Source organism: Sarcophilus harrisii, chromosome 6 (assembly GCF_902635505.1).
Source record: "Sarcophilus harrisii chromosome 6, mSarHar1.11, whole genome shotgun sequence".
NCBI lineage: Eukaryota > Metazoa > Chordata > Mammalia > Dasyuromorphia > Dasyuridae > Sarcophilus > Sarcophilus harrisii.
Window position 1 is genome coordinate 156,557,191 of NC_045431.1, and position 27,287 is coordinate 156,584,477.

Here is a 27,287-nt window from a genome sequence, read left to right on the forward strand (position 1 = left end):
TCTTAATTTTATTTATTTATTTTTTATTTTATTTTATTCCTAGTGCTATATTGTAGCTTGTAGTGCTCTTAAAAGTTTCTCAAGGATTAATTATGCTGTATCCTCTAGAGTATTTCAGAAGTGATTTACTAAAGCTCCTATTATACAATATTTAGTCACATTTATCCAAAGGCAATTTTTTCCAGGTTGTGAATTGAGACCTTGCTTTCTCTCCTGGCCCCTCTTCCCCCCAAATAGTTCTTTTTCTTGTGATACTTTTTTTTTTTTTTAATTATAAATCAGTTTAGATTGGGATATTGAGCTTAGCAAAATGAAATTTAAAGTAGTTCAGAGAGATAGGCAAGATAGACTTGTTTCCTCTGCCAAGAAGGTCAATGAATTTGATCTTGGGACTGGAAGTGATAGAAGAAAAATCTTTATTTAGGCTAATGGTGAGTTTTCATACCCAGGGTAAAGGTAAAGAGATAGTAAGGAACTATCTCAGTGCCCTGCTTGAGGTCTGTTATAATAGCTATATTTTTAGTGATCATTGAAAGATTCTTAGAAGGGGAGATGCTGCAGAATTTGTGAAAAGTTATTATCTTATTCAAAGAAGGAAAGAAAACAAAGCCTGCAAAATCATAGTTTGTTCAGATTCCTTTCAAATTGCCTAATAAACGTTTAGGGAAAAGTATCTGTGGTAAGTATCTGTGGTATTTCTATAAAATAGAAGGTGATGTCTTGATAAGAGGGAAGGGAGGAGTGCGCCTAGGAGTGACAAGGTGATTAGAAATATTTAGAATAGCTGCTGTCAGTCCCTATATAGAGTGTAAGAGTCTATCAGGGCTTAAGAAGCAAAAGTTATATTGCAGTAAGGATCTATTTGAGATTAAAATAAAAATTTGCTGCAAATCCTGTGGGTAGTTGTCTTTTTCTTCAGCAGTGCATCAAGATATAGGAGCCAGAAGAGTTTGGGAGTAATCCCAGTTTTGTGCTTGGAAAAGTGTAATTCAGGTTCTTTGCAATTGATATTGTGGAGTTAATTGTAATAAGAAATAATACTTGGTTTAAAAAAAAAAAAAACAACTTAATAATGTACAAGATGGGGAAAGGCCTCACTAGCTCATTCTGGGGAAAACTGGAAAGTGATTACAAACCTTTTTTTTTTTTTCCCTTTTTGAAAGGTATTTTAAGGATCATTTAATATGATTTCCCCCCTCAATAGTATTTTATTTTTGCAATTGCATGTAAAGTTTTCAACATTCATTTTTGTAAGATTTTTATTTCCATATTTTTCTCCCTCCCTTGCTTACCATTGCCCCTCCCTAAGACAGCAAACAATTCAATATAGGTTATACATTTGCAATCACTTTAAACATATTTACATATTTTCGTATTTATGTGTAAAAGAAAAAACAGAACAAAAGGAAAAAATCATGAGACAGAGAAAGCAAACAAACAAAAAAGTGAATGCTTTGATCCATATTTATTATCCATAGTTCTTTCCTTGGATACATTATCTTTTTCCATACCAAGTATTTATTTCCATCCTAAGTGATAAGTATTAGTCTTGCTAGTACTATCTACAGTGTTTTACCTGTTTTTGCTCACTTTCACTCAGCATCAGTTGATGTAAGTCTTCTCACCCTTTTCTGAAATCAGTCTCCTCATTTCTTATAATATTTCATTACATTCATATACCATAACTTATTCAGCCATTCTCCAGTTGATGGGATTTGTTTCCTGTCAATTTTCAATTCTTACCAAAAAAAAAGGGCTGCTACAAATATTTTTGCACATGTGGGTCCTTTTTTCTACTTTATGAATTCTTTGGGGTATAAGCCCCCAATAGTGGCACTGCTGGATCAAAGGGTATGTACAGTTTTATAGTTCACAATTGCTCTCTAGAATTAAATCAGTATACAACTAGACCAGCAATGCAGTAGTGTTCCAGTTTTCCTACATCCCTTCTAATATCATCTTCTGTCATCTTGGCCAATCTGAGAGATGTGAAGTAGTACCTCAGTGTTTTAATTTGCATTTCTTCAATTAATAGTGATTTACTGTAGATTGCTTTAGTTTCTTTTTTCTCAATAATATTTTTCCTCCCTAATTACATGTAAGGATAGTTTTCAACATTCATTTTTGTTAGATTTTGTGTTCCAAATTTTTTGTCCCTTCCTTCCTTCCTTCCCTTCTTCCTAAAACACAAAGCAATCTGATATAAATTACATGTGCACAAAAATTTTAAACCTTTCCAAATTTTTTTTTTTTTGGTAACATGCAAGAAAAATCGGGCCAAAGGGAGGAAAACCATGAGAAAGAAAAAGCAGACCAAAAAAAAAAGAGGGGGAGGGGAAATATAATTTATTTTGGTCCACATTCAGTTTCCATAGTTTCCTCTCTAGATGTAGATGGCATTTTCCATCTAAAATCTATTGGAATTGTCACCACATTACTGAGAAGAGCTAAATTTTAATTCCAGTTGATCTCCACATAATCTACATCAATTCATCTAAGTCTTTCTGGGTTTTTTCTGGCCATCATTTCTTCTAGAACAATAATATTTTATGTGACCCTGTGCAAGTCACTTAACCCCAATTACCTCACTAAAAATAAGCAGGTAAATTTTATAAGTATAACTTATTCAATCATTCCCCACTTGATGGACATCCACTGGATTTCCAATTCCTTGCCCACTACAAAAAGAGCTTGTACAAACATTTTTTGCTCATGTGGGTCCTTTTCTCTCTGGTTTAAAGACACAATTTTATAGCCCTTTGGGCATAGGGTTCCAAATTTGAGCAAGATGTTTTAATTTGAATCAGATTTTTTTTTATGAGTATAATAGCTTTACCTTCTTTTAAAAATTGTTCATATCTTTGACCATTTAACGTGATCACAGTCTTTAAGTTCATTAGAAGGAAATATCTTATTGAAAAAAAAAAAAGCCCTAAATCACTTATTATTGTTGTTCAATCATTTGTCATATTACACTGTCATTCCATTTAGGGTTTTCTTGGCAGAGATACTGGAGTACTTTGCCATTATCTTTTCCAACTCATTTTTGCAAAAGAGGAAATTGAGGCAAACAAGGTCAAGTGATTTTCTCATGATTACAAAAACTAGTGTCTAAACTTACATTTGAACTCAGGAATACAAGTCTTCTGAGATTGGAGTCTTGCCATTCTTTCCAATGTCTTCTAGCTGCCCCATTACTGAGAAATGCAAATTTAAACAGTTCTAAGGTATCATGTCACACCTATCAGAATGATTAACATGACAGAAGAGACATGTTGAGGGACTGTGGAAAAACCTGGACATAATATATTGCATCTGTCTGCTGTAGTTTTGGAAATTTATTATTTGGGTAAAGTTGGCCACTTTCTCTTCTAAAATGACTGCCTTCCAATTCTTCCCTATTGTTATTTCATTTTAATCTTTTGCCCCAGTTATTTGTATATATTGTGTTAGTATATATGTATGTGGTAGTGTATTATATATGTAGTATAGTGTAGTATTTGTATTTATGTTTGTTTTCTTTTGAGTCTTTTCTGGCAGTTGTAAAATTATTTTTTCCTTTTACTTAAAATTAAAAGAAACAATTATTATATCTTCCATATATATTTCTTCCCTCCATTTCTCAGATGTATTATATTTATCAGCAATACATAAGAATACAGTTATATATGCAATATATTACACATATATAATATATGCATTGTTAAATATAATAAAGAGTAGTTTTTAGAAAGAAAAATAAGTAAAAAGAGGGGGAAAATGACAACTAAATTCTATTCTTGCAGCTTTGTATTCTCATTTGTTCTTTCATGTCTTGCTTTCTTGAAATTAATTATTTTGTCGGTAATTTTCCATAACATTGTTCTAGTCATCTTCTCTTGCTTCTGTAGTGCTATTATTCCCTAGTATCACCAGTAGTATTCAGGAATTACTAGATTTTGAAATTTTGATACTGATTGGGGTTTCATTTGGTTTATTCATAATATTCTCTAGCTGTAATTCCTGAATTAAAGCTTTGCACTAGGGGTAGACCATGCCTGTACTTTTGGATGAAGATGTTTGACTTGTTTTGATTTTGCTCAGGTACGCTTAATTTCCTGAACTGATTTCCATTTTCTTTGGTTAGGCTCCTAAAATATTTGAATTTTAGAATGTTACATTACATTTTCTGGGTGATTCATAAGCTCTTGTAGGATATTTTGCTAACAAATTAAGTATAAATTAATACTGAAGATCAATAATATTTTAAAACTTCTGTATTTGTATTTTGTTAGCAAAATATCCTACAAGAACCTATGAATCACACGAGATTAAAAAAAAGTAGGAAAAGTCTTTATTACGTTTTATATGAGGCAATATACATTGTACAAGATGAACTTTTTAGTGAAACACCTTCCAAAATAATCCTATTGATCATCTTGAAAATACAATTTTTTTTTTTTTCAGGATTGAATTCTAACAGTAGTCACTTGCTTTTTTAATCTCCTTATGTAATCACATGAAGAAGAGTGGGATCCCATACCCTAATTTAACACTTGTGAATTGCAAAGAATGCTGCAATCTCACACTGGAAACTCGTTTAGAAATAGGAAAAACACTGTTCAAGCCTTGGCCTAAAAAGAATCTTTTGCAGGAACTCCAGGAAGTTCCCCGTTTCCATTCAGAATTTTTTGACTGTAAGGAAATCTTGTACATAAGGACAAAAAGAGCAGTCACACTTAATGATCACTCTTTACACTCTTCAATCATGTCAACTTGAATCCTTTCACTTGGTTTTTACCTTTAATCGTGTCTCCTTAGTCTTATTCAAAACTACTTGTTATTCCATACATAAATACCAAGAACAAAGTTAAACTTTAAGTCCCCTTATCTCCATTTCAGAACTTTCACCACAGGAAAACTCTGATACTGAAAACTGATTTTTAGTGAAAAGATCCATAGTGAAACTGATTTATAGCAAAATTCCAAGCATTATATAAATATTAAATGCATTTGATAATCATGTCAGCCTTAGCAGTTACATGCCATGAAGCACTGGGTTCTGAGAGAGCCATTTGAAGAAGAGGGGTGGGGGAAAAACATTGTCTTTTTTTTTTTTTTTTTTTTTTAATAGCCTTTTATTTACAGGTTATATGCATGGGTAACTTTACAGCATTAACAATTGCCAAACCTCTTGTTCCAATTTTTCACCTCTTACCCTCCACCCCCTCCCCCAGATGGCAGGATGACCAGTAGATGTTAAATATATTAAAATATAAATTGGATACACAATAAGTATACATGACCAAAACATTATTTTGCTGTACAAAAAGAATCGGACTCTGAAATATTGTACAATTAGCTTGTGAAGGAAATCAAAAATGCAGGTGGGCATTAAATATAGGGATTGTGGGAATTCAATGTAATGGTTTTTAGTCATCTCCCAGAGTTCTTTCTCTGGGCGTAGCTGGTTCAGTTCATTACTGCTCCATTGGAAATGATTTGCTGAGGATGGCCAGGTCCATCAGAACTGGTCATCATATAGTATTGTTGTTGAAGTATATAATGATCTCCTGGTTCTGCTCATTTTACTCGGCATCGGTTCATGTAAGTCTCTCCAGGCCTTTCTGAAATCATCCTGTTGGTCATTTCTTACAGAACAGTAATATTCCATAATATTCATATGCCACAATTTATTCAGCCATTCTCCAACTGATGAGCATCCATTCAGTTTCCAGTTTCTAGCCACTACAAAAAGGGCTGCCACAAACATTCGTGCACATACAGGTCCCTTTCCCTTCTTTATAATCTCTTTGGGATATAAGCCAAGTAGTAACACTGCTGGATCAAAGGGTATGCACAGTTTAATAACTGAAAAACATTGTCTTAGCTACAAAGGAGTTCTTTATTTTGTGAAAGGCACACAGGCTAACTAAAAGGGGTCTGATGGGAGATGAGAGTGAAGAGACGCCACTTAACAGGCCTGAAGGGAGAGGGGAAACAAATGATGGAGTGTAGACAGACAGGAGTTAAGGATTATCCTAAGGGAGAGCAAGCTTGCATGTGTATTATGTCTATAAGACATACATGATGGGAATCCAGGGACCAAGGATATGCTGATACAAAGTAATGAGGGTGTTTTCCATCTAAAGGTGACCAGGCAAGAGAACCCTCTTTCAGGAGGAGGGAAAGTCCCTCAATCAAAGGGTCCTTGAAACTAAGAAATACTGATTATTTGAATCCAAGTGCAAGATAGCAGCCCTAACTTTTGAATAGCAAACCCCAGACGTCCTTGAAGGATAGGATAAAGATATCAAGCCTAGCTCCGTTTTACACAAATTCTCCAAGGTTATGCCACATCAATCACAGTAGCTACATTCTAAAGATTGACTACATCATTTCCAAGGCTGGGTTGTCTGGGGTTTCTTGGGGTCTCTACTATGTTTGTGGTTTCCAGACTACATCATTTCCAAGGGTTATACCACATGCTACATCATTACTATTCCTATTTAATAGTTGAGTAAACTGAGGCAATCAGAGGTAAGTAACTTGATAAAGGTAAGCAAGGATCTGAAGTTGTTTTTGAATTTAGTACTTCTAGTTGTAGGCTCAAGGCACTCTATAGAGCTTGATAACTCTAAAGCCCTGCTGAAAATGCAGGTTTGACTTTAAAGACTTTCAAAAATCTAAGAAAGGACCTCTTTTGACATGCACATCTATGTTCAAATCTGTTTCTGCAAAGTGCTGTTGAAATAATAGCTTTGTAGAAAATAGATTTGCATGTCTCTTGATTTATGTTTTATGATCTGAGTCTGCTGAGTTAGAAGTTTGATTTATCAAAGAGATTCTTTGATTCCTTCAGTCTCTTATATTGTCAGCTAGAGGAGCTTTCATGATTGAGTTACTTTAATTACATTATATATGTTGGGCAAGAAGTATATGTTTGGGGGTGGGGATTTGGGGATATATAGAAACTGGCTTTAACTTTGCTTATGCTTTCATTAAGTGATTTGTGGAAAAGGTCCTTACTTTTCCTCTCTGACATGTCTCTGTTTCTATATTCATGGAAAGAGAATGTCTGATCTTCTGAAATTCCATCTCTAAAATTCTGTTTTACTTATGTTAGGTAACCTTTTTCCCCCCAGCGCAGTACAAGGCTTTAAATTTATGTGTGTGTTGGGAAGGAGGAGGTGGTGTGTGTGTGTGGTGGTAATAATATTGCAACTCGGAGATTCTTTATAATCTCAAAGATTTAAATTACCTAATTTCAGTTTAGCTAAATGAAATATGTAGCCTGCTATAGATGACCTCAATTTATAGATGAACCTCTATCATTGAATCCTAATATCTGCTTTTTGTCTACTTCTGGTCCATTCTTCTCTTTAATACTTGATCTCCAGCTCTGGATATACAAGTAAGATTCTATGTGCCATTAGTTTTCTATGTCCCACTTTGAGTTGTGACAATCATAATTTTGTATTTCCCCTGTAGTGTGCTCTTAAATCTGTCCTCTAATACGTATTCTTCGGTATTTGTGTGAAACAAGATTTTATAAAATCATCAGGAGGCTACCTGGAATGTATGAAGACTAAGTGAGGAAGAAGCTTGTGGGTCTTGTGTTTATGTAATGAACCATTCCTGATTAAAAAGATTAGAGCTTAGTAAAAAAAAATTGAAACCCAAGAGCAGAGAAATCTGGATATTCTAGCAATGAAAGGTTAAGGATAACCTTTGGAAGGAAGGGGGAGCATAGCTAGTATGGAGTGAACAAACAAAAGAATCCCGATATTTAATTTTGAAAAAAACATTTTTATAAGTATGGTATATAAGAAAAAGATTATTCTGATTTTGGTGGAGAAAAATGTGGGTGGAATGAATAATCTCATTATCTCACTGGTACTTAAACTGATTAAAATCAACCTCCTCCCTCTGCAATCACCCCCCCCCCCCCCCCCCCCCCCCCCATCCCGCTATCATAAAGAAGAGAATAAAAGGCAAGAAATAGAAAAAACAAAACTATAGTATGGAATTGGAAGAGGGCAGAAAACTAGAAACAGATAAATCACTTATTGGCAGATTTTTAGTGCTGAACGGATCTCTATATCTTTTGTAAAGAAAGTAGGGAGTAGGGTAAAAAGTTACCAATTTATAAACACAGGAAAGGTTAAATGAAAAAACTAAGATTGTGAACAAAGAATGCACTTAATTAAACTACAACAGCAAACCTGGATAGGAACATGGAATCCAGCACCATGTTGTTGACACACTATACATGAATGTTAAGGCAAATTTTGCAAAGTAGGTATAGAGTTATAATCACAGACAAAAATAATATGTACACATGTATAAATGTAACAAGAAACCAAAGTCAAAAGGCATTACAGGTAATGAATACCAAATATGTGTGCACATGCATGACTGACCACACATGTAGTCATAAGCATTTGTTGGAAAAACTGGTAGAATTTCATGAATAGACAACAAAACTGTAATATGGTTTGAAACTTTTAAAGACATTAAATGTTTTTTGAGTTCGAAATATTCTTCCTCTTGCCTCTTCCTTCTCTAAACAGTTTAGGATAAGTTACATGTGCAATCATGTAAAATATTTAAGAAAAGTCTTTAAGGCACAGTTAAACCAGCAATATGTTAGTCTTAACAAGAATTTTATAAAACTTTGATATATGCTATATCTATGATAACTGAGAAACCGAGTAGTAAATAAATGTAATTCTTAGATACTAAACACTTGGCATTGCTTTTTTGAAACAAGTAATAAAATCTCACTGGATACAAAGGAAAACAAGTAACCAATGTATAAATGAAGAGAATTTGCTGGCAGCAAAATACAGGGAATTTTATCTAATTAATATGGCAGTAAAAAATTAAATGAATATTTTTGCAAATATAAAACTGTTATCAAAACAAAATTTAAACAAATCAGAAAGAAACATTTAGAACAATGTAGAACCCAGATGAATTTGCAATTAAGTCCGAGTTCTTTTAAAAAATTTTTTTCCTCGATTTTCCCAAGGAAAGATAATATCCAGATCATATCCTACTAATCTCCTTTGAGACAGATATGGTCCTGATACTTAAGGGAGAGAGAAGTCAAAGAGCTATGTAAGTCAATTTTCTAATGAATGTTGATAGAAAATATTGAAGGAAATATTAGCAGCTGCATCAGCATATAAAGAATTAGATGTGTGTAGTCTTGATGATTAGGAAGAATATACATATCATTTATAACAATAAAAATGGTTTTTAGATTAATGGAAAAAAGGAAAAGCTTTTGTGAAAATAGAAATCAAAGTAACAAAAGGACAAATCTGGCAAGTAATAATACAGAAACACTGTCAAGCTTTCCAATAAGATTGGGTATAGCAAGCATGTCCCTTGTTAATGTACAATAATTAAGAAGAGTTTTAGAGCATAAATTGTGGTATAAGCACAGGCAATAAGGAAGCAAAAATTATCTGCCTTTTCCCCAGTGATTTGGTGATATATATATATATATAAAAACAAACAAACATTCAGGAATAGGAAGATCTGAATAATTGGAGTTGAATAGCTAATTGTGTTGTGCTGATATAACACTACTGCCACTTAAACTTATTTTTCAGATTCAGTTGCCATGAAAATAAAACAAGAAAAGAAATAATTTTATGGAACTAAAAGTTCTACCAAAGTCATCTAAAGCAACAAGAGGTCAATAATCTCAAGTCAAATTTTTTGGGGGGGGCTGGGGGGAAGTGAAAAAGAAAGGAGAATCTATCAGTGGTTGATAAACCTGAAGAACTCAATGGCTAGCTTTATAAGGGCTTATTTGATTAAAAGTTGTCTGAAAAAATTGAAAGCAGTTTGTTAAAAATTTCTGTCTACATATTCATTAGGAATGTACTGTGCTATTGATTTGTGACAAAACTATTTAAAAAATCATTATTACAAGAAGAGCAAGGTAAGTAAGATCTTTGTCTTGATCTTTAAAGGAGAATCTTCTCAGGGTAAATAAATAATGATAGTTGCATAAAAATGGAAATTTTGTGCACAAGAAAAGTTGCTAACTAGGGGGAAATTGAATTTCTTTCATAAAATTTTTGATGAACAAGATACATAAGAGAATTGATTCATATAAGAACAATAGCCATTTCTCAGTATAAATATTAAATGTTAAGGTATCAACCACAGGATTAATAATTGTAACATGAATTAAAACAATTCTTAGTTCTTATTGTCATATTTGCAAAGGTTAGCAAGTTATTTGAATTCTAAGGGACCTAGAGGCATACTGCTGCAGAACAAATTATTTTAAAAAGCAATCTGAGTCTATTTCTGGAAGTTAAACTTCATGATACTCTTTGATCTAGTGACACCATTCTTAGCCATATATCAACATATATATCAGATATATCAATACATATACGAGAGGTAGGGAAAAGGGCCTTTTTGGACTAAAAATTAGTATTGTGGTTTGTCTTAAGGGGAAAATACCTCAACAAAAGGGAAAACAGATCATTGGATTGGGCATGGAACTAAACAACTCTAGGAAACTAGCAGGTCAAAACATCCTAATACGTACAAAAAGGAATTGGAAATATTATAGATGCTTATTGGTTGGGGAATAGCGTTACGAAGTGAATGGCATAAACCTATTATTGTAGACTTGTGCTACAATATGACTTTTATGACAAAAGGATGTCAGTGTGTTGAGAAAGGCCCTTGAAGATATTGATCATGTTTAGTTGCAAAAACGGTCTAATTGTCCTCACATTTTTGAAGGACTGTTAACTTGGACCAAGGATTAGCCTTGTATTGTTTAGGCTGGAGGTCCAAGTCATAGCAATGGGGAGAATGTGATAGAGAAACAAATTTAGTTCTGATTTTGGGGGAAAACTTCCTAAAACATTTAGATCTGTAGAAAAATAGTCAACAAAGGAGTAAAAAGACTCCTTTGGAGATCTTCAGCAGAGTCTGGACAACTACTTGTTGGATATGAATTAGAGATTCCTTTTGTGTGAAGACTAGAGTAGATAGCCTCTGAGCTTTATATTCTTTATTCTGTATCTCATGACATGATTCTGTGATTTGTATGAAATGAGGCACCTTATTTTAGAACATAGAACAAGAACAGTTTATGTGATCACCACATCCTAAAGGAAAGCAAAAGATCTGAGAAGTTTTGAGCAGTCATGGCTTGGCTATATTTGTCACAAAGCAAGTCTTGATTATTTGGGAGGAGAATGGAATTACAATGATAATCCTACCAGTTAAAAAAGCACCAATATAACATTGAAAATACAGAGAAGAGAATAAAAGGAGATCCCAAAGGGGATATAGACAACAGTATTAGTGGTACTGTTTATTGTGTTTTCAATAAAAACAAGCTATCATCTGCAGTACAGTTTTATATGCAATTTTTTCTGGTCTTTTTGAATAAGGACATTTTCATTGGTGTTATTGATGTTTTTGATAAAATGTTATTAATGAATTTCTAATTTATAATACAATTTTTAAAAGCTTAGTGTATTGGGATGCCTGCCTTTTTACAACAATGGTTTACAATGTGGTTTTCCTTTTTTGCTATCTTTGTTAATTAATCTAGTGGGTATGAAGTGTATGGTCTTAAAGTGATTTTAATTTAACTTTTTTTCTCTTAATTTGAAGTTTTACAAATGATTGTAGTTTTTCTCATTGATTTCATATTTTGGGACGTTTTACATATTAGGATCATGACTTAGTTTTTATATACATTATATTTATACTCATTCACTATCTGTCTTTAATAGCAGATATTTGCTGCAAAGATTTTTACTTTGTCATCTTAGAATACATAATATTTATTTAATGATGTCTTTAAACCTAATTTCTACCAGTTGGCTTTCTACTTTTCCCTTCCTCTTTTTTTCATGTAGTGAATCCTTATCCTAGTCTTTGTTTTATTAATGCTATGCTATTGATCTCAATTGCTTCTATATCTATACCACTTACTGTTTCTTTATCAAATTTTTTCAGTTGTATCTAACACTTGTGACCTCATTTGGATTGGTTGGTTGTTTTATTTTTTTATTTTTTGCAAAGATCCTGGAGTAGTTTGCCATTTCTTTAACTCATTTTGCATATGAGGAAACTGAGACAAATTAGGCTAAGTGATTTGCCCAGTATCTTACAGTTAGTGTGAGGCCCCATTTGAACTCCAGATTCTGCAGTCATTCCATTTTAGTATCGCCTAGCTTACCTATATGTTCTTGCCATTATCGATTCATTTGTAATACAGTTTGAGATCTACTATTGTTTCTTTCTTTCCCTCTTTTCCCAATTTCCTTTGAGATTCATATTTTTCCACTTTAAAGTATTACTTTATCTTGGTACAGCAGAATTTTATGTTTATCATAGAGGGTCTGAGGAACTAAGGGCAAAAGTTATTAAATAACTTGCTGTAAGAAGCTATATGGTCGATCATAGAACCAGGACTTGTTTAATCTGCAGTCCAGGGGCTCCTAGTGCAATAGAACTCACAGTGCTGGTCTCCTTCCATTTTCTTATGTCTAATATGGAAAGTAATGTTTGTATTCATGTTCTCACATGGTGATTGTGAGAAAAAACATATGAAGTCTTTATTAGTTTCATATTTGTTGCTTTCAGGATAAAACGAATACACTTGGGCTCCAACTTTTCTCTTTATTCCTCTTGCTGCTGTTTTCCAACCGAGCAAGGCTACTTACTACATCCCAAACTGACATTTTGACTTTAGACCTTGGCCTCCTAAGATTCCATGTTTCTGAAGTTTGCTCTAATCATCTCCTTTGGATGTTGGTGATGCTTTCTCACTCTGCCTTACCTTTATATATGTTGAACAGTGTCCAGAGAAGCTAACCAACTTAAAAAGAGTGACTATTTTTACATTCTTGTATTTGAGTCCACACCAACTTAAAAAGTATAGCTATGCCTTGTTTTGTAGTAGATGCATATTTTAAGTTTAGCAAACAGCACATGTATTGCCTTTGATAATGGAATTTATGTCTTTGGAAGTAGATCTGTTTTGTCATAATTTAATTCTTGTTGTTAGCATGCATATCACTCAAAAGAGCTGTGTTCTTTATAATAGTTCACAAAACAATCTGAAAATTTTATCAATAACTTAGTATTTAAAAAAATATGCAGATAATAGAAATGAGTTTCCTTTACTTGGGGAAAGGGGGAAGTAGAGAAGTGAATGAGCTGCAGCTTGTACAATTATGTACAATTATGACAGGTACAGTTTGGTTTCTGTGTTTATCCACAGTGTGGATAACTCCTATGAAGCAAGATAGGGATCTGGCAAACTATTCCATTGGCCCTTTAAGGAAAAGTTTGGAAACTACTCTTTTCCTTGAATGTTTCAGATTACATGTTAGAATACTTGGCTGTATTACTATTGTTTTCTTTGATTAATTGATAATATAAAAAGTTAGCTTTGTTTCTGATAATTGTAGACGTCATTCATACAGTCATTCTGGAGCAACCTAAAATTTACTGATGCTAATGCCCTTATGGGGAACACTTTATGAGCTTTTTTGTGGGTGTAAGGATATACAAATGGCTAAGATTCATTCAGTCTAATTCATCAAATGCTTGTATTATTAAGGCATTGTATTAGGTAGAAAATTAATAAAATAGAACAAAATGTTTGTTTCCTTTTAAGGAGTTTAAATTCTTTGTCTTACAGTTTGTGTTTGTAGCTTGTTCACAAAGGAGAAGAGGTTAGGAGATTGGTGTCACAAAAATCTTCCAAATAGCAGTTGCCACCTGATAGAAAAAATTGAGGAAAGCTAGGGATTCTAAAAGGTAGAGGAATATAGTAGGGTGAGTATTGCAGGACAGACAGAAAGAAGAGAGATGGAATACTGAGGTTAGGAGTTAAACTCCAATTTACTTGGAACATAGTTGTATGAAGGGAAGTCGTGTGAAGTTGCTCAGGAAAAGTAGACTGGAGCCAGATTGTGGAATGTAAAAAGACCCATTAAACTCTGTTGACAATAATATAAAATAGTTACCTTTTTTTGGTGGAACACTTGAATTTTTTTCATTCTGAGTCAGTTTTATCTTTATAGCTCTTGTCATCTCCTTGAATGGAGAATCTCTTCTCCTCTTCTTCCTCCTCTTCCTTTTTCTCCCCCTCCCCCCCCCCCCCCCCCCCCCCCCCCCCCCCCGGTCAGTTTTTTATTAAGCCTTTTTCACTCATTGGATAAATTAAAATAAATTTTTTGGAGGGGGAGAACTAAATGTTGTCTTCTCTTTAGCAGACCATTGTCACTACTTCTTGAAATCTCTGGCTCAGCAACTATAAAATTCTACTTTGGCAAAGGCAGTATACATATCTTTGTATAAGAATTTATGGGCATGTGAAATGAATGTTTGCTTTAAGATGTTCCATATACTTTACATATAATAATTTCATTTCAATAGAATATAAAAATTATCTCAAAGACTTTCCATTTCCTTTTTCTTCTGTTAATACTTTGTTTGAGAAGAAAAGCATTTGTTTTATGGAATACATTGTAATAATCCCTTACTATCTTTCAGACTAACAGGGATGCCAAAAGAAAAATATGATCCCCCAGATCCTCGCAGAATTTATACCATCATGTCAGCAGAGGAGGTAGCCAACGGAAAGAAATCTCACTGGACAGAATTAGAAATCTCTGGTGAGTCAAATCTAAAGGATTAACAAAGCTTCCAAACATTGGCAGTTAAAGAAATAAGCAAGCATATATTCACATAAATTCAACCAGAGGAACTATTTTGTGGAAATTATACTCCGAAATGCATATTTGTCTGGAAATAAATGTCTGGAATTGTCAATCTTTACCTTATAATTAGCTTTCAGCCTGTCATTTTTTGGGGATTAAAAAAAAAAATTAAAAACCTTGATCTAGAGCTGGTCATCTAGAATTCTAGGATGCCCAAATATTGTCTTTTCATAGAACTTTTGAAATATTTTTATTTTTTAAAGAATTACTTGGATTTGTTCCCAAACCAAATGCTTCATGCCTCTAGTAATCCAAGATTAACATATGAAGCATGGAGACTTCTTACATATGAAAAGTAATGGTGTGATTTATGTTTAGCCATTAATTATTTTGGAATCTTAAATATTTTGTGATATACAAAACATTAGCCCTTTATGTTACTCAGTGTGCCATATATTGGTATTGTAGGGTTATCAACATTGTTCTCTCCATTTAATCTTCACTTTCTCCTTCCAAGCATCTTTCCTGCTTACCTTTTGTTTCCCCCCTTGATTTTCCCCAACTGTATTGTCTAGCTTCAACTTCTCTTTAAAATCCCCATTAAAATCTACATGCAGGATGAGGATATGACCAAATGTGTGACATTCCCACTTTCACCCTTAGTCATTTTCATTTTAATCAGAAATAGATCATGACTTGCTCAAAATTATATCAAAAATATATCAGATCAGTCTGATTAGGAGGAAAAAAAAGTTCAGACTTAACTCTTGCTTTGGAAATGAAGCAATGACATTTCAAAAATGTAGAGGATATATTTGCCATGAAAATTGGGTGGTAGATGATAATTGTGTATTGTGTTGCAGTCACTCAGTTCAGTTCTGCCTCCTTTATGTCTCAACTTTGTGTTTTGTTGAACAGGTCATTAGGAGGCTAGAATGTTTAAAAGGGTTCAAAATGTTTTTATAGTTATACAGTCCACTGTATGTCTCTACAGACACACACTTCATGAATGTAAACATTTTAGTTGTTTAGATTAGTGTATCTGAAGATTTTATTTTTTTTTAACATTTTGCTTTTTAGGTAGAGTACGGAGCTTAAGTACATCACTTTGGTCATTGACACACTTGACAGCTCTGCACCTAAATGACAATTATCTTACTCGCATTCCACCTGATATTGCCAAGCTTCATAATCTGGTTTACTTGGATTTGTCATCCAATAAACTCAGAAGTTTACCAGCAGAACTAGGAAACATGGTGTCTCTCAGGTGAGTAAACATACAACATGTTCTAGCTAAAAATTGGAATTCACAAAAGACTAGGCAGTATAATTCATAATAGAATTCTCAAGTATGGAGATAGCTAAATGTTCAACACAAAGAGAAAATATTCCATGGCTTAATGCTTTATTGGATCTTATCCAGTATTCAAATTAAATTTTTTTTTCTGTTTCCTGCTGATACTTTTAAGAATTTTCACATCTAAGAAAATTTTGCAAGTAATTTTTTTTAAATTGTAAGTTTATTTGCTTTTAATACACATTGCTTTGTGAATCATGTTAGGAGAGAAAAATCAGAACAAAAGGGAAAAACCATGGAAGAGATTTAAAAAAAAAAAAAGTGAACATACTATGTATTGATTTACATTCAGTCTCTTTAGAGCTTTTTTTGGATGCAGATAGCATTTTCTCTCCAATTTATTGGAATTGCTTAGAATCCCTGAACGACTGAGAATAATCAAGCTTTTCATATTTGATCATTGCAAATTCTTGCTATTAATTGTGTACAATGTATTCCTGGTTTAGCTCGTTTATCATTTTTTTTACAGAATAATATTCCATTCCTTTCATGTACTACAACTTGTCCAGCCATTTCCAAAATGATGGGCATCCATTCCTTTTCCAATTTTTTACTATCCCACAAAAAGAGCTTCTATAAACATTTTTGGCACATGTGGGTCCGTTTCCCTCCTTTATGATTTCCTTGTGATACAGACCTAGTAATGGAACTTCTGGGTCTAAGTATGCACAGTTTTATTGCCTTTTGGGCATAGTTCCAGATTGCTCTCCAGATTGGTTGGATCACTTTATGACTCCACCAACAATGTATTTGTATCAAATTTCTCACATCCCCCTCCAACGTTTATTATTATCTTTTCCTCTCATCTTAGCAAATCTGAGAAGTGTGACTATAAACAGATTTGTAGTAATGTAATTAAAACTTCAGAGTTTTAATTGCATTTCTCTGATCAATAGTGTTTTAGAGCATTTTTTCATATAAGTGTAAATGGCTTTAATTTCATCATCTGAAAATTGTTCATATCGCTTGACCCTTTATCAATTGGGAAATTGACACAATTTTTCATATATTTTAGAAATGAGACCTTTATCAGAAATAATTTCTGTAAAGATTTTTTCCCAGCTTTGTACTTCCCTTTTAATCTTGTTTCTGTTGGATCTGTGCAAAAACTTTAATGTTCTCTAGTTCTTCTTTGGTCAAATTCCTTCCTTCTCCAAAGATCTGATAGGCAAATTATCTCAAATTATCTAACCCTAAATTATCCTAATTTGTTTATGGTGTCATCCTTTTTACCCATATTATATATCCATTTTGACCTTATTTTGTTATGGATTGTGAAATGTAAGTCTGTGCTGATTTTTTTTTTTTTTTTTTAAATAATTGTAACTTTTTATTGACAGAACCCATGCTGGGTAATTTTTTACAACATTATCCCTTGCACTCACTTATGTTCCGACTTTTTCCCTCCCTCCCTCCACCCCCTCCCCCAGATGGCAAGCAGTTTTATAATAGTATATCCTAGATACAATATATGTGTTATGCTGACTTTCTGAAATATTATTTTCTGGTTTTCCCAGCAATTATTGTCAAAAGTTCTTATTCCAGAAGCTGGAGTTTGGGAATTTATTAAATACTAGATTGCTATAGGCCTTGTCTGCAAGTAATTTTGATTGTAATGACACCATCTCAATCCTGAGTGAAGACATAAGAATTGAATTACTAGCTTTACCTTTTTTCAGTCTGATTGGGAAACAGTAAGAGTAATCATTGGTACTTAACTACAGGTTCCTAATTATACCCAAATTTTATAATTAGGAATTTGTAGTTTCATTTTTCTTCAAGATTTTTTTTTTAATTGTATGTAATATGGAATTGTTTATTTTTTTTTTCCCTTAAAGATCACATTAATTGTATTTGTTTCTGTTACTAGGGAATTGCTTTTAAATAACAATCTGTTACGGGTTTTGCCTTATGAACTTGGTCGGCTCTTCCAGTTACAAACCTTAGGTTTGAAAGGTAAGTAGTTTTTGTTTTCCTTTGTGTTGGAGAGGGGTTGGGGAATGGGAATGGTGGTGGTGGACTTAGTTAGAGGGTATGGATTGGGGAGGAGACAGGTGAAATGCTCTCAGAACTAAGATAAAGCCTTTTGGTATAAAGTTGAGAATTTGTTTAGTTACTTCTAAGGGATAAATGGATTGCCCAAAGACTGATTGTTTTATCATGGGACCATCTATGTGTCTGACAACTAGTTTGAAAATTTTTTCTTAAAAAAATAAAAAAAAGGAGAAAGTTTTTTCTTTTTAAATTTTCCAAATGGATTATAAAATTTCTTGTGGTGATATGTTCTAAATCATGCTCAATTTTTCAAGTTACCTGTTTTTAAAATACTGCTTTGTTTATAAGTCTATAAAACTCAAAGCTTACCCCAAAAAAACAATGCATTAAATTTTGACAAGAGTAGACAGATGCACTAATTATGAGGTTACAAGAAGGAAACACCAGAAAGTAAGCTGTCCATGACTTAGTGAGTTGCTGAAAATATAAATATAGGTGCATTATGCATATTTAGAATTTTCTAAAATCAGTTTATCATGAGGGTCTACCTTAAGGAGTAGAGTTTCATTAGATTCCTGAAATTTATCTATTTTTAGAATAAGCTGAATTAAGTGACTCAAGTTAAAAATGACACTGAGAATCATTTTTGTCTTGCTCTGAAGCTAAGTATTTCAAAACTTAAAACTTTGAATAAATTAAATTTAGTGTCTCTAAGATTTGACTTAATCTGAACATTAGACTTGGGCCTGTCCTTACAAATTTTCTTTTGATTCAGGATGATTTTACTTTCTAAGAGACAGTCCTATTTGTGGTGGTTTAACTAATGATGTGAAATGAACAAGAGGGAAAATCATTCATATCAAAATAGTAAAATAATGAATAACAGATTTGAAAATTGGCTAAAATCAAAAATTGCTTAAGTCAGTTATTCCATAGATCACCCTAGTAGCTACGTGGGGCTCAAGTTTCTAGCCTCATTGGAGCATTCTATTAACACCTTAATATATTTCAGAAAAAGAAACAGATTTGAATGGTGAAAGCCATATGTTGAAATTTAAGTGTCAGACTCTGAAACATAAAATTTGAAATATACCCTTTGTATTATTGTATATACTACTTTTAATAAAAATACATTTAATTTTACTAAAGAACCTTCTTCAATTGATTTTTAAAATCCTCATTAAGCATTTGTTACATTTGACATTTTATTTGATTCTAATTACACCTTTTTAATTCCCCATCCACATCACCATCAACTTATTTAAATCTCAAAGAATTTGTTGAGGGTCAATCAAGGTGGCTGATTACCCTTTGTACCTTTACAATGCATTTTAAAGAATGGGTTGTCTCTTCTCTAACTTGGAATAAAACTAGAGTCCTGTTGCAAAGACACCTTTACAGATTAGGTTTTAAGTTCCTTTGATAAGTTTTAAATACATTTTAACACTCAGTTTTAAAAATTTTGATTTCCAAATTGTCTCCTTCCCAATTCCTCCCCCATCCTTTGAGAAGGTAAGCAATATATCAATTATACCAATATACCTAACTGTATATTGTTTTTGGGGGGAGACATAAAGTTCTTAAATTCTTACTTTGGGGTATGCAGAAAAATACCCTGACCTTTAAAAGGTACGTTGTATGCAGGTCAGGATCGTTTCTTTACCGTTATCATTGGCTCATATCAACATGTTGGCTTTTTCTACTCTGCCAGAGGAGGAGGACACAAAACACATAAATATATAAGCATATACACACACTTCCCCCTTGTGGAAGAATGCAGATATAGCTAAGCTATAGATGTGGCCAGGATACCTTCATATAAAGTTTGACCAGAGCATATTTATGAAGAGGCAAGTTCTAACTAAAACTGCTAGACTGTATAGAGGTCTGGTTAGAGTATATCCCCAGGAATGGAATTTCTTAGTCACTGGGCATTTTCCACTAACTTTTATTTTGAGCTGAAATGGAGATAATCTCCTATTCATTTTCAAGTAAAAGGGAACAATTATGGCAGTAAATGGTTTTTCTAATATACAATTGATTTTCTCTGATCAAATTTAAATACTTTTGCCATGTTACTTAGGAAATCTCTCTTTTAAAAAATGTCAGAATTTTTAAAAGTACATTTGTAATTTGTGAACTTGAATTTTTAAAAAGTTGATATTTTTCACTTTTCCCACATCATCATAGATAACTAGTTATCTCAGCTGTTTTTCCCCTACTTCCCTTAGGATCATTCTGTATGACAAATATTTTTTAGAGAGGAAAAATCATCAGCACAGCTGATAAGTACATTTGGAAAAAAAGTGCAACTTTGATAGGAATTAAAACCAATAAAGTAAGAATTCCAAGCTTTTTATGTATCTAATTTAAGGAAATGTTTTTTCTTTTTGTTCTTATATGCTGATTATAATGGATACATAATGTAGGTGAATGAAGTTTACACAGCCGTTATTTGGCATTCTGCAGGTTTCTCTTCTATTTCAAACCTTTGGAAATCATACCGTTTTGTTCTTGCTCTTTATTTCAGGCAATCCTTTATCACAGGATATTCTCAGCTTATACCAGGACCCAGATGGAACCCGAAAGCTACTGAACTACATGCTTGACAATCTAGCAGGTGACTTAACCCTATACTTTTTTTCTCTCTAGTTTCCCCCATCACAGTATTCCTTAAGTTCCATTTTTCAGTTCATGTCTCTTGTTTCTGCAGTCTTTTCAATAGCAGTATCAAGTAGCTTCGGCCTCCTCCTTTACATTTATACTTCCTGTCATAATATCCCTCTTTAGCCATCAGATTATTCTATTTCTCCAGCTAGATATCCAGTTGGTAAACAAGGTCATTTTAAAATTAGTGGCATGATGCGCTGGATGAGTGGTGGATTCAGAGTGAGGAAGACTTGGGATTCAAATATTATTCCACATCATTACTAACTTTAAGAACTCTTGACATGTCAATTAATTTGTCTTGGCACTCCATTCTTCATTTATGTCTGCCCTTAATCTTTGAATCTTTGATAATCTTCATTGTTTCAAGTTGTTCTGAAACCCCAACTATGGCACAGTCTTCTTTTATTCATATATGTAAGTCAAGGCTTTAAGAACTTAAAGTTAAGAACTTAACCAAGCTTGGTGCCAAACAATCAGGGCTTTACTTATTTGTTTGTTTTTGCTGAGACAATTGGGGTTAAGTGACTTGCCCAGGGTCACATAGCTAAGAAGTGCCTTCAGTGTCTAAAATCAGATCTGAATTCAGGTCCTCCTGACTTCAGGGCTAATGAATATCAGAGTTTTTAATATGGTTCCTTGACCCCTAAAAGCTTAGGTCATACTGATCATTTTCCAATTGGACTCGGTAATATCTCAACATTTATTCCTACCTCTATGTTCACAGTTGCCCATCTTAATTTTTGCATTAGTCTCATAATTAGTCTTCATGTCTTTATAGTGTTTCCAATTCAATTCTTAACTACAGTCGGTTGTGTTTCTTAAATATTATCCGCACTACTCAAAGGCAAATTAGAGTTAGGGGTACAATACTCAAAACAAAAAAATCAGTCACACAAAAAAGAGAAGATACCTTCTGAAGGCAGCAGACAATTTTATGCATGTTAAATGGTATATAAATAGATATAAATATAATAATAGTTTTAAATGATGAGAGCATGTGTATATGTGAATGCAAAAGTTATACTTGGAGGCATATGAAACTGGGAGTATAAAATTTTTTTTAGTGTGATGGATTTCATTGTGTAGAATAATAAACCAGAACGTTTATGAGGATATAAATTTATAGCGAGAAACTGTATTTGTATGCCCTAGGCAAAGAATCAGTAGGTTATTAAATACTTTATATATTAAGCTTAGGCATATCTATGATGTTTACATAATGCAATTTTGTGGGGGGGGGTGGTAGATGTATGTGAATTTTTTGATTTTTTTTTTTTTTTTTTTTTTAAATTAGTCTTGGTGAAATTGAATATTGATGATCTTGTTGGTGGTAGCAAGTTATTTTTCAGTCATGACCTCATTTAGGTTTTTTTGGTAAGGATACTAGAGTGATTTCCCATTTGCTTCCCCAGCTCATTTTACAAACGATGAACTGAGATTAAATGGTTAATTTACTAACCATTTAATCTCAGTTCATCGTTTGTAAATGATGCTCAGGGTCATACAACTAGTAAGTCAATTGGCTGATTTTGAACTCAGTTCTTCCTGACCCCAGATCCTGGCACCTACTAAAGAACTTAGTTACTCCTATTAGAGAGTTAGATTGCTGTTGAGCAGAATGCATTGATTGCCAAAATGTCATCATCTAAGTCCTTAGCATGTGCCTTTATTTTTAGATGCCTTAATTTTTTAAATATGATCCTTTCCCCTCTCCTATCCTGTGAACCATGTAGGTTTTGTTACAGCAAGAAAAGAAAAAAATCAGATAGCAAAACTAATCAGTATATATCCAGGGACTGAAGCAATATGTATCAGTCTATGTCTATGACCCTAGAATAGAATGCCTATGACCTCACCTCTTGCACCCTTTCCCTTCCCATTTATGTTATATTACTTATGCCACTCTCTTGGTGGTTCTTTTTTCACTCTGAATTAGTTTTATATGTCCAAGTGTGTTTCTGATTTATTCATTATTTATTTTGGTCCAGCAAAACATTATAATATGGTTTTAGAACAGAGAATTTTAGCATATTGGACTGAATCTCCAATGGTTAAATTCAGTAGGAATACACACAAAGTTTTGTATTGGGGTTAAAAATTTTGACCCCACCAGTACAAGGAAAGTAAAGCATCGGAGGTGGAATTTTAGATTAAAATTAGATTTAGATTTAGATTAAAAAGTCTTAATATAGCCTCCCATGATGGTAGGTTTACAGTAACTGGGAGTTTTCAAGCAGAGCTTGGATGACCAAATATCTGGTATATTTTATTGCTGTCTTCTTCAGGTCTGGATAGGATTAGAGGTTCTGTCTGAACTTCGATTCTTTAAATTTGGAACAGTGTAGATAGTGAAATGATCCTTTTTGTACAATCATGATTTTTTTCTTCTGGTTATGTGGCTTCTTAGGAATCGTCCTTTACTGAAATCTGTTGACTTTTTTCTTTCAGCTTTTTTTCAAAATAAATATTTTATTATAGCATTTAATTTTTATAAATTATTGAAAATAATTTTAAAGATGTTTTACTAGTAAGAGCAAAAATATACTGTTATGTGCCTCAGTGATGCCTCGAGTTCAAATGGGAAGAAAATGAGGATACTTTAAACCTTTAAGTGTTAGATTATGAGGAAGTAATTTTATTTGGAATTCAAGAGTATTCTCAGGATTTTAAAAGTTTATGGAAAAATATAATTTTTGTTTTGTTTTTTGAAAATATTATTCTTGGCAGTAATTTGATCAATGAAAACCTCATTGAATTTTGTCACATTTTAAAATTACTCTCTATGGAATGTTATATTTACTCTCTATAGAATGTTATATATACTCTCTATGGAATATATGGAATGTTATATTTAAACAGGAATTAAGAATCTGTTTGTTCCTTTATTTGTAATTTGCATGAAAATGTATGATATTTTTAAAAATATACATATCATATACATATATCTTTCAGTTCATCCAGAGCAGCTTCCTCCGAGGCCATGGATTACACTAAAAGAACGAGACCAAATTCTGCCCTCAGGTAAAGATTTTATTTACACTTCCTCACTTAAACACAAAATTCTGTTTGGTCTTTGTGATGCATAATTAATAGCATGCCTTTTCTTTTTCTCTGGGCCTCTCATCAGTAATCACATCATGACTTCACTATGCTTCTCATTACTAGACCACTCATGGATTCTCAAAAGAAAATATGTCTTACTCTGTCCAGTGTTGGCTTTATAGTGAGTACCTGCTTAGATTACCAGCGCAGGAACAGTGTCAATAAGATGCATAATAGAAATTGCACTGATTTTTTTTTTTTTTTTTTTTTTTTTTAAGTTCAATGTAGAGTTTTTAAGTATTAGGGCAGCTACTTGGTGCAGGATATCCTGGGCCCAGAGTTAGAAGACCTTGGTTCAAAACCAGCCCCTTATTAATAAGTAATAGATACTTATTAGCTGTAGGACCCTTGGTTTGAACTTAATTTTGTTTGCCTCAATTTCCTCTTATAAAATGAGCTGGAAAAAGAAATCGCAAACCATTCCCATATTTTTGCCTATGCCTATAGGCATAGGATTTTGCCTATAATTCCAAAAGGAGATTATAAAAAGTTGGATATGACTGAAAAATGACTAAACTTTTAGATTGCTTCTAATAATTGATGATTTGGCAATAAAGAATGATATAGAGGTGGCTAAGCAGCTTGAGGTTTTGTCTTAATTACTCCATTCCTTGGATATTTTTGAAAGCATTGTAATATTCTTAGAGATCACTTATCCTGGAGGCTAGGACTGATTTTGATATAGACCTTCTTGTTATTAATTAGCTTAAAAAAAAAGCATTAGTAATATGATGATGATGATGATCAGGACGACATGATTGTTGGGTCTTGATAAGTACTTATCCATCTAATATTCCTGTTTTTATTAATTGTCTGTGTGATGGAGAGAATAATGATTCGAATTTGGAATCAGAGCTAAAATCACAGATTCTCTGACATTTGCTGTCCGTGTGACTCTGGACAAGTCATATACATACTTTTTAGTCCTAATTTCTTTATATATAAAATTGAGATAGCAATAGCACTTATTTCTCAACTTTTTTGAGGTTCAAATGAGCAAGAATTTACCTTGGTTCTACATAAGAGTTAAGTAATATTAGTTTTGTGTGTAATTATTCTGAAACCTCTTTTCAAAAGTTGGCTTTGTGTTTTGAGTAAGAGTGAGATGAATTTTCAGGAATAAGTTATTTGGTACTTGGAGGTGGTAGATAGGTGTTCTGAGGGTGTAGATTCATTCATCCATTTACCCTTTTGTTAATGTTAGAAATGTTTTACTTATGAAAAACAAAGCTGTGCCTTACCTGGTAATAACATGGAATTACATTGTACAATATTGTTAAAATTGTTCATTAGTGGGATTGTGTCACTTTTTCCAGTACGAAGCTCTGTATTCTTAAATTTAGGAATTCTTAAAATTGAAGATGCAGTAATGATCTGTACCAAACATAGGCCCTGATGGTTTCCTAAAAAGCACTTAAATATTCTGAATTCAATGTATTTAACTTTATATAGAACCTAATTATTTCCTATTTGTTTTTATTTTTTTAAATATTGGAAAGAAGCTTTCTAAGCAATTCTTTTTTGAGGTATTAGAAATAAGAATAAGGCCTTGCACAGCAGATTTTTTGGCCTTTGAGGATTTTGAGTTACCTCTTTCATTAAAGCTGAAAAAAAACATGAATAACAATACAAGCTTCTTGATTTCATAAATAATTGTGTTTTTGATATTTCTTGAAGTGCTTGTGAGACTTGCATCTCTCCCTCATGTTCCTTAGTTAGACATGGAGGTTTTTGATAAAATTTGTGAAAAATTTATTGACACTTGACAGGTAACAGTTTCTGTTTGTTCATAGTTCCCTATTATACAATATTGACTTTTTAGAATAGAAATGAGAACTTCGCCCCTCATCTCATGAGAGATACAGTGATGTATCTCTGTGAAGGATAATAAAGTGATGTGCAAGCTAGTAATCTGATTGTCTAAGTTGGCTTTGAGATGGCATCAGTGATTTGAATCTATTAACGTGCTACATCCTACGAAGGTGTAAATTGTCTATAGGGATCTCAGTTGGCTTTAGGATTGACCTAGTTAGCATCTGTTGCCTTACCCACTTCAACCTTGGAACACACCATAGCCTATAGCCCTAGAATGGGGAAAACGGAGATAAATTGTATTTGAAAAAGTTCTTTTTATTATCCCATGATTATAAAATAAATATTTGATTTTTAGTTTAATAGATGTGGCTATAGACCTTTTACTTTTCAATGAGTGAAAGCTTTTCTCAGAAAATTAGTCTTGAGATAAGATTTTGTGTGCCAACACTTTATATCCTGATTTCAGCCTTCTTAAACTAAGGTTATGGATTTATTCTTCTGCTACAAGGTAGAGGGAAGATTAGTGACTTTTGGATGAGATAAAGGTTTTGTTAATTTGTGCAAAATTCTTGCTTAAATTTACATGGGAAAATTTTACTGAGTAAATGAGTTATTTTTTTAGAACATTACAGGGAATATCTAAACCATTTAAGTTTGCAGACATTTTATATGCTGCCAAAAATAAAGTGCATATGTTTGAGTTAATAAACTGCTATAGACTGTGCTTTGTAAATCCAGTGTTAAGTTAGTAGTAAAAAGGGAGAATTTGTTTTAAGAAGATTCTATAATTCACACTTAGTGTCCCATTAGTTTGGATAATTAGATTTTTAGTGTATCTGAGCTAACAGAAAAATTTGCTCTGGGTGTTTCTTAGTTAACAATGAAATTCTTGGTTTTTTCTTGGTGAATAAGTCTTGAACATATATGTATGTGCTTAGTGTATGTACGTATATGTGCATATACATTATATTTCTTCACAAGCAAGCTGCCTAATTTTCTCCTTTTTGTCCCTTGTTTTTTCTCCTTTTTCTTCCTAGCATCATTCACGGTTATGTGTTATAATGTGTTATGTGATAAATACGCCACCCGGCAGCTATATGGCTACTGCCCATCCTGGGCATTAAACTGGGAGTACAGGAAAAAGGGAATTATGGAAGAAATTGTTAACTGTGATGCAGATATCATTAGTCTTCAGGTAACACTAGAAATTAAATTGTCTTTCACTTAAAGACAAACTGGTTTAAAAAAAATTAGCAAAACTTGAGAACAAGTACCTTATGCTTAAAAGGAAACTATACAGAGAGGACTTTTTCACACACACACTCCCCCACCCCCCATCCCCCCACCCCCATTCCTTTTTTTTTTTTTTTTAATAGGGTAATTTTCATAAGGGAACATTTTGATGTCAATTCCAAATTTGACAAGTCCCAGATAGACACTTTTGCTTTTCTTGATTGTATTTCACTATGAGGCTGATTCATTTCTCATAAATCTGAGCAGTTAAGTTTTAGGAACAAATTGTTTATGAGAGTTCTGCAAGAGAATATTATGAAATAATTTTAAACTTTAATGTGTAACTTTCAAGGGAGAGACCTATAAACAAGCTTATGACTTGAAGTAGCACTGAGAGGGAAAGTTGG

General features: G+C 32.9%; 1 protein-coding gene across 1 annotated transcript in view; it reads left to right on the forward strand.

Annotated features, from left to right (window-relative positions):
• The window catches only part of CNOT6L (CCR4-NOT transcription complex subunit 6 like), a 78,706-nt gene that overhangs the window by 25,343 nt on the left and 26,076 nt on the right, over positions 1–27,287 (forward strand). Inside the window, 6 exon segments of the mRNA XM_031942456.1 lie at positions 14,542–14,663; positions 15,789–15,975; positions 17,936–18,021; positions 20,591–20,680; positions 23,683–23,751; positions 26,685–26,842. Coding sequence (XP_031798316.1) covers positions 14,542–14,663; positions 15,789–15,975; positions 17,936–18,021; positions 20,591–20,680; positions 23,683–23,751; positions 26,685–26,842 — 712 coding nt within the window.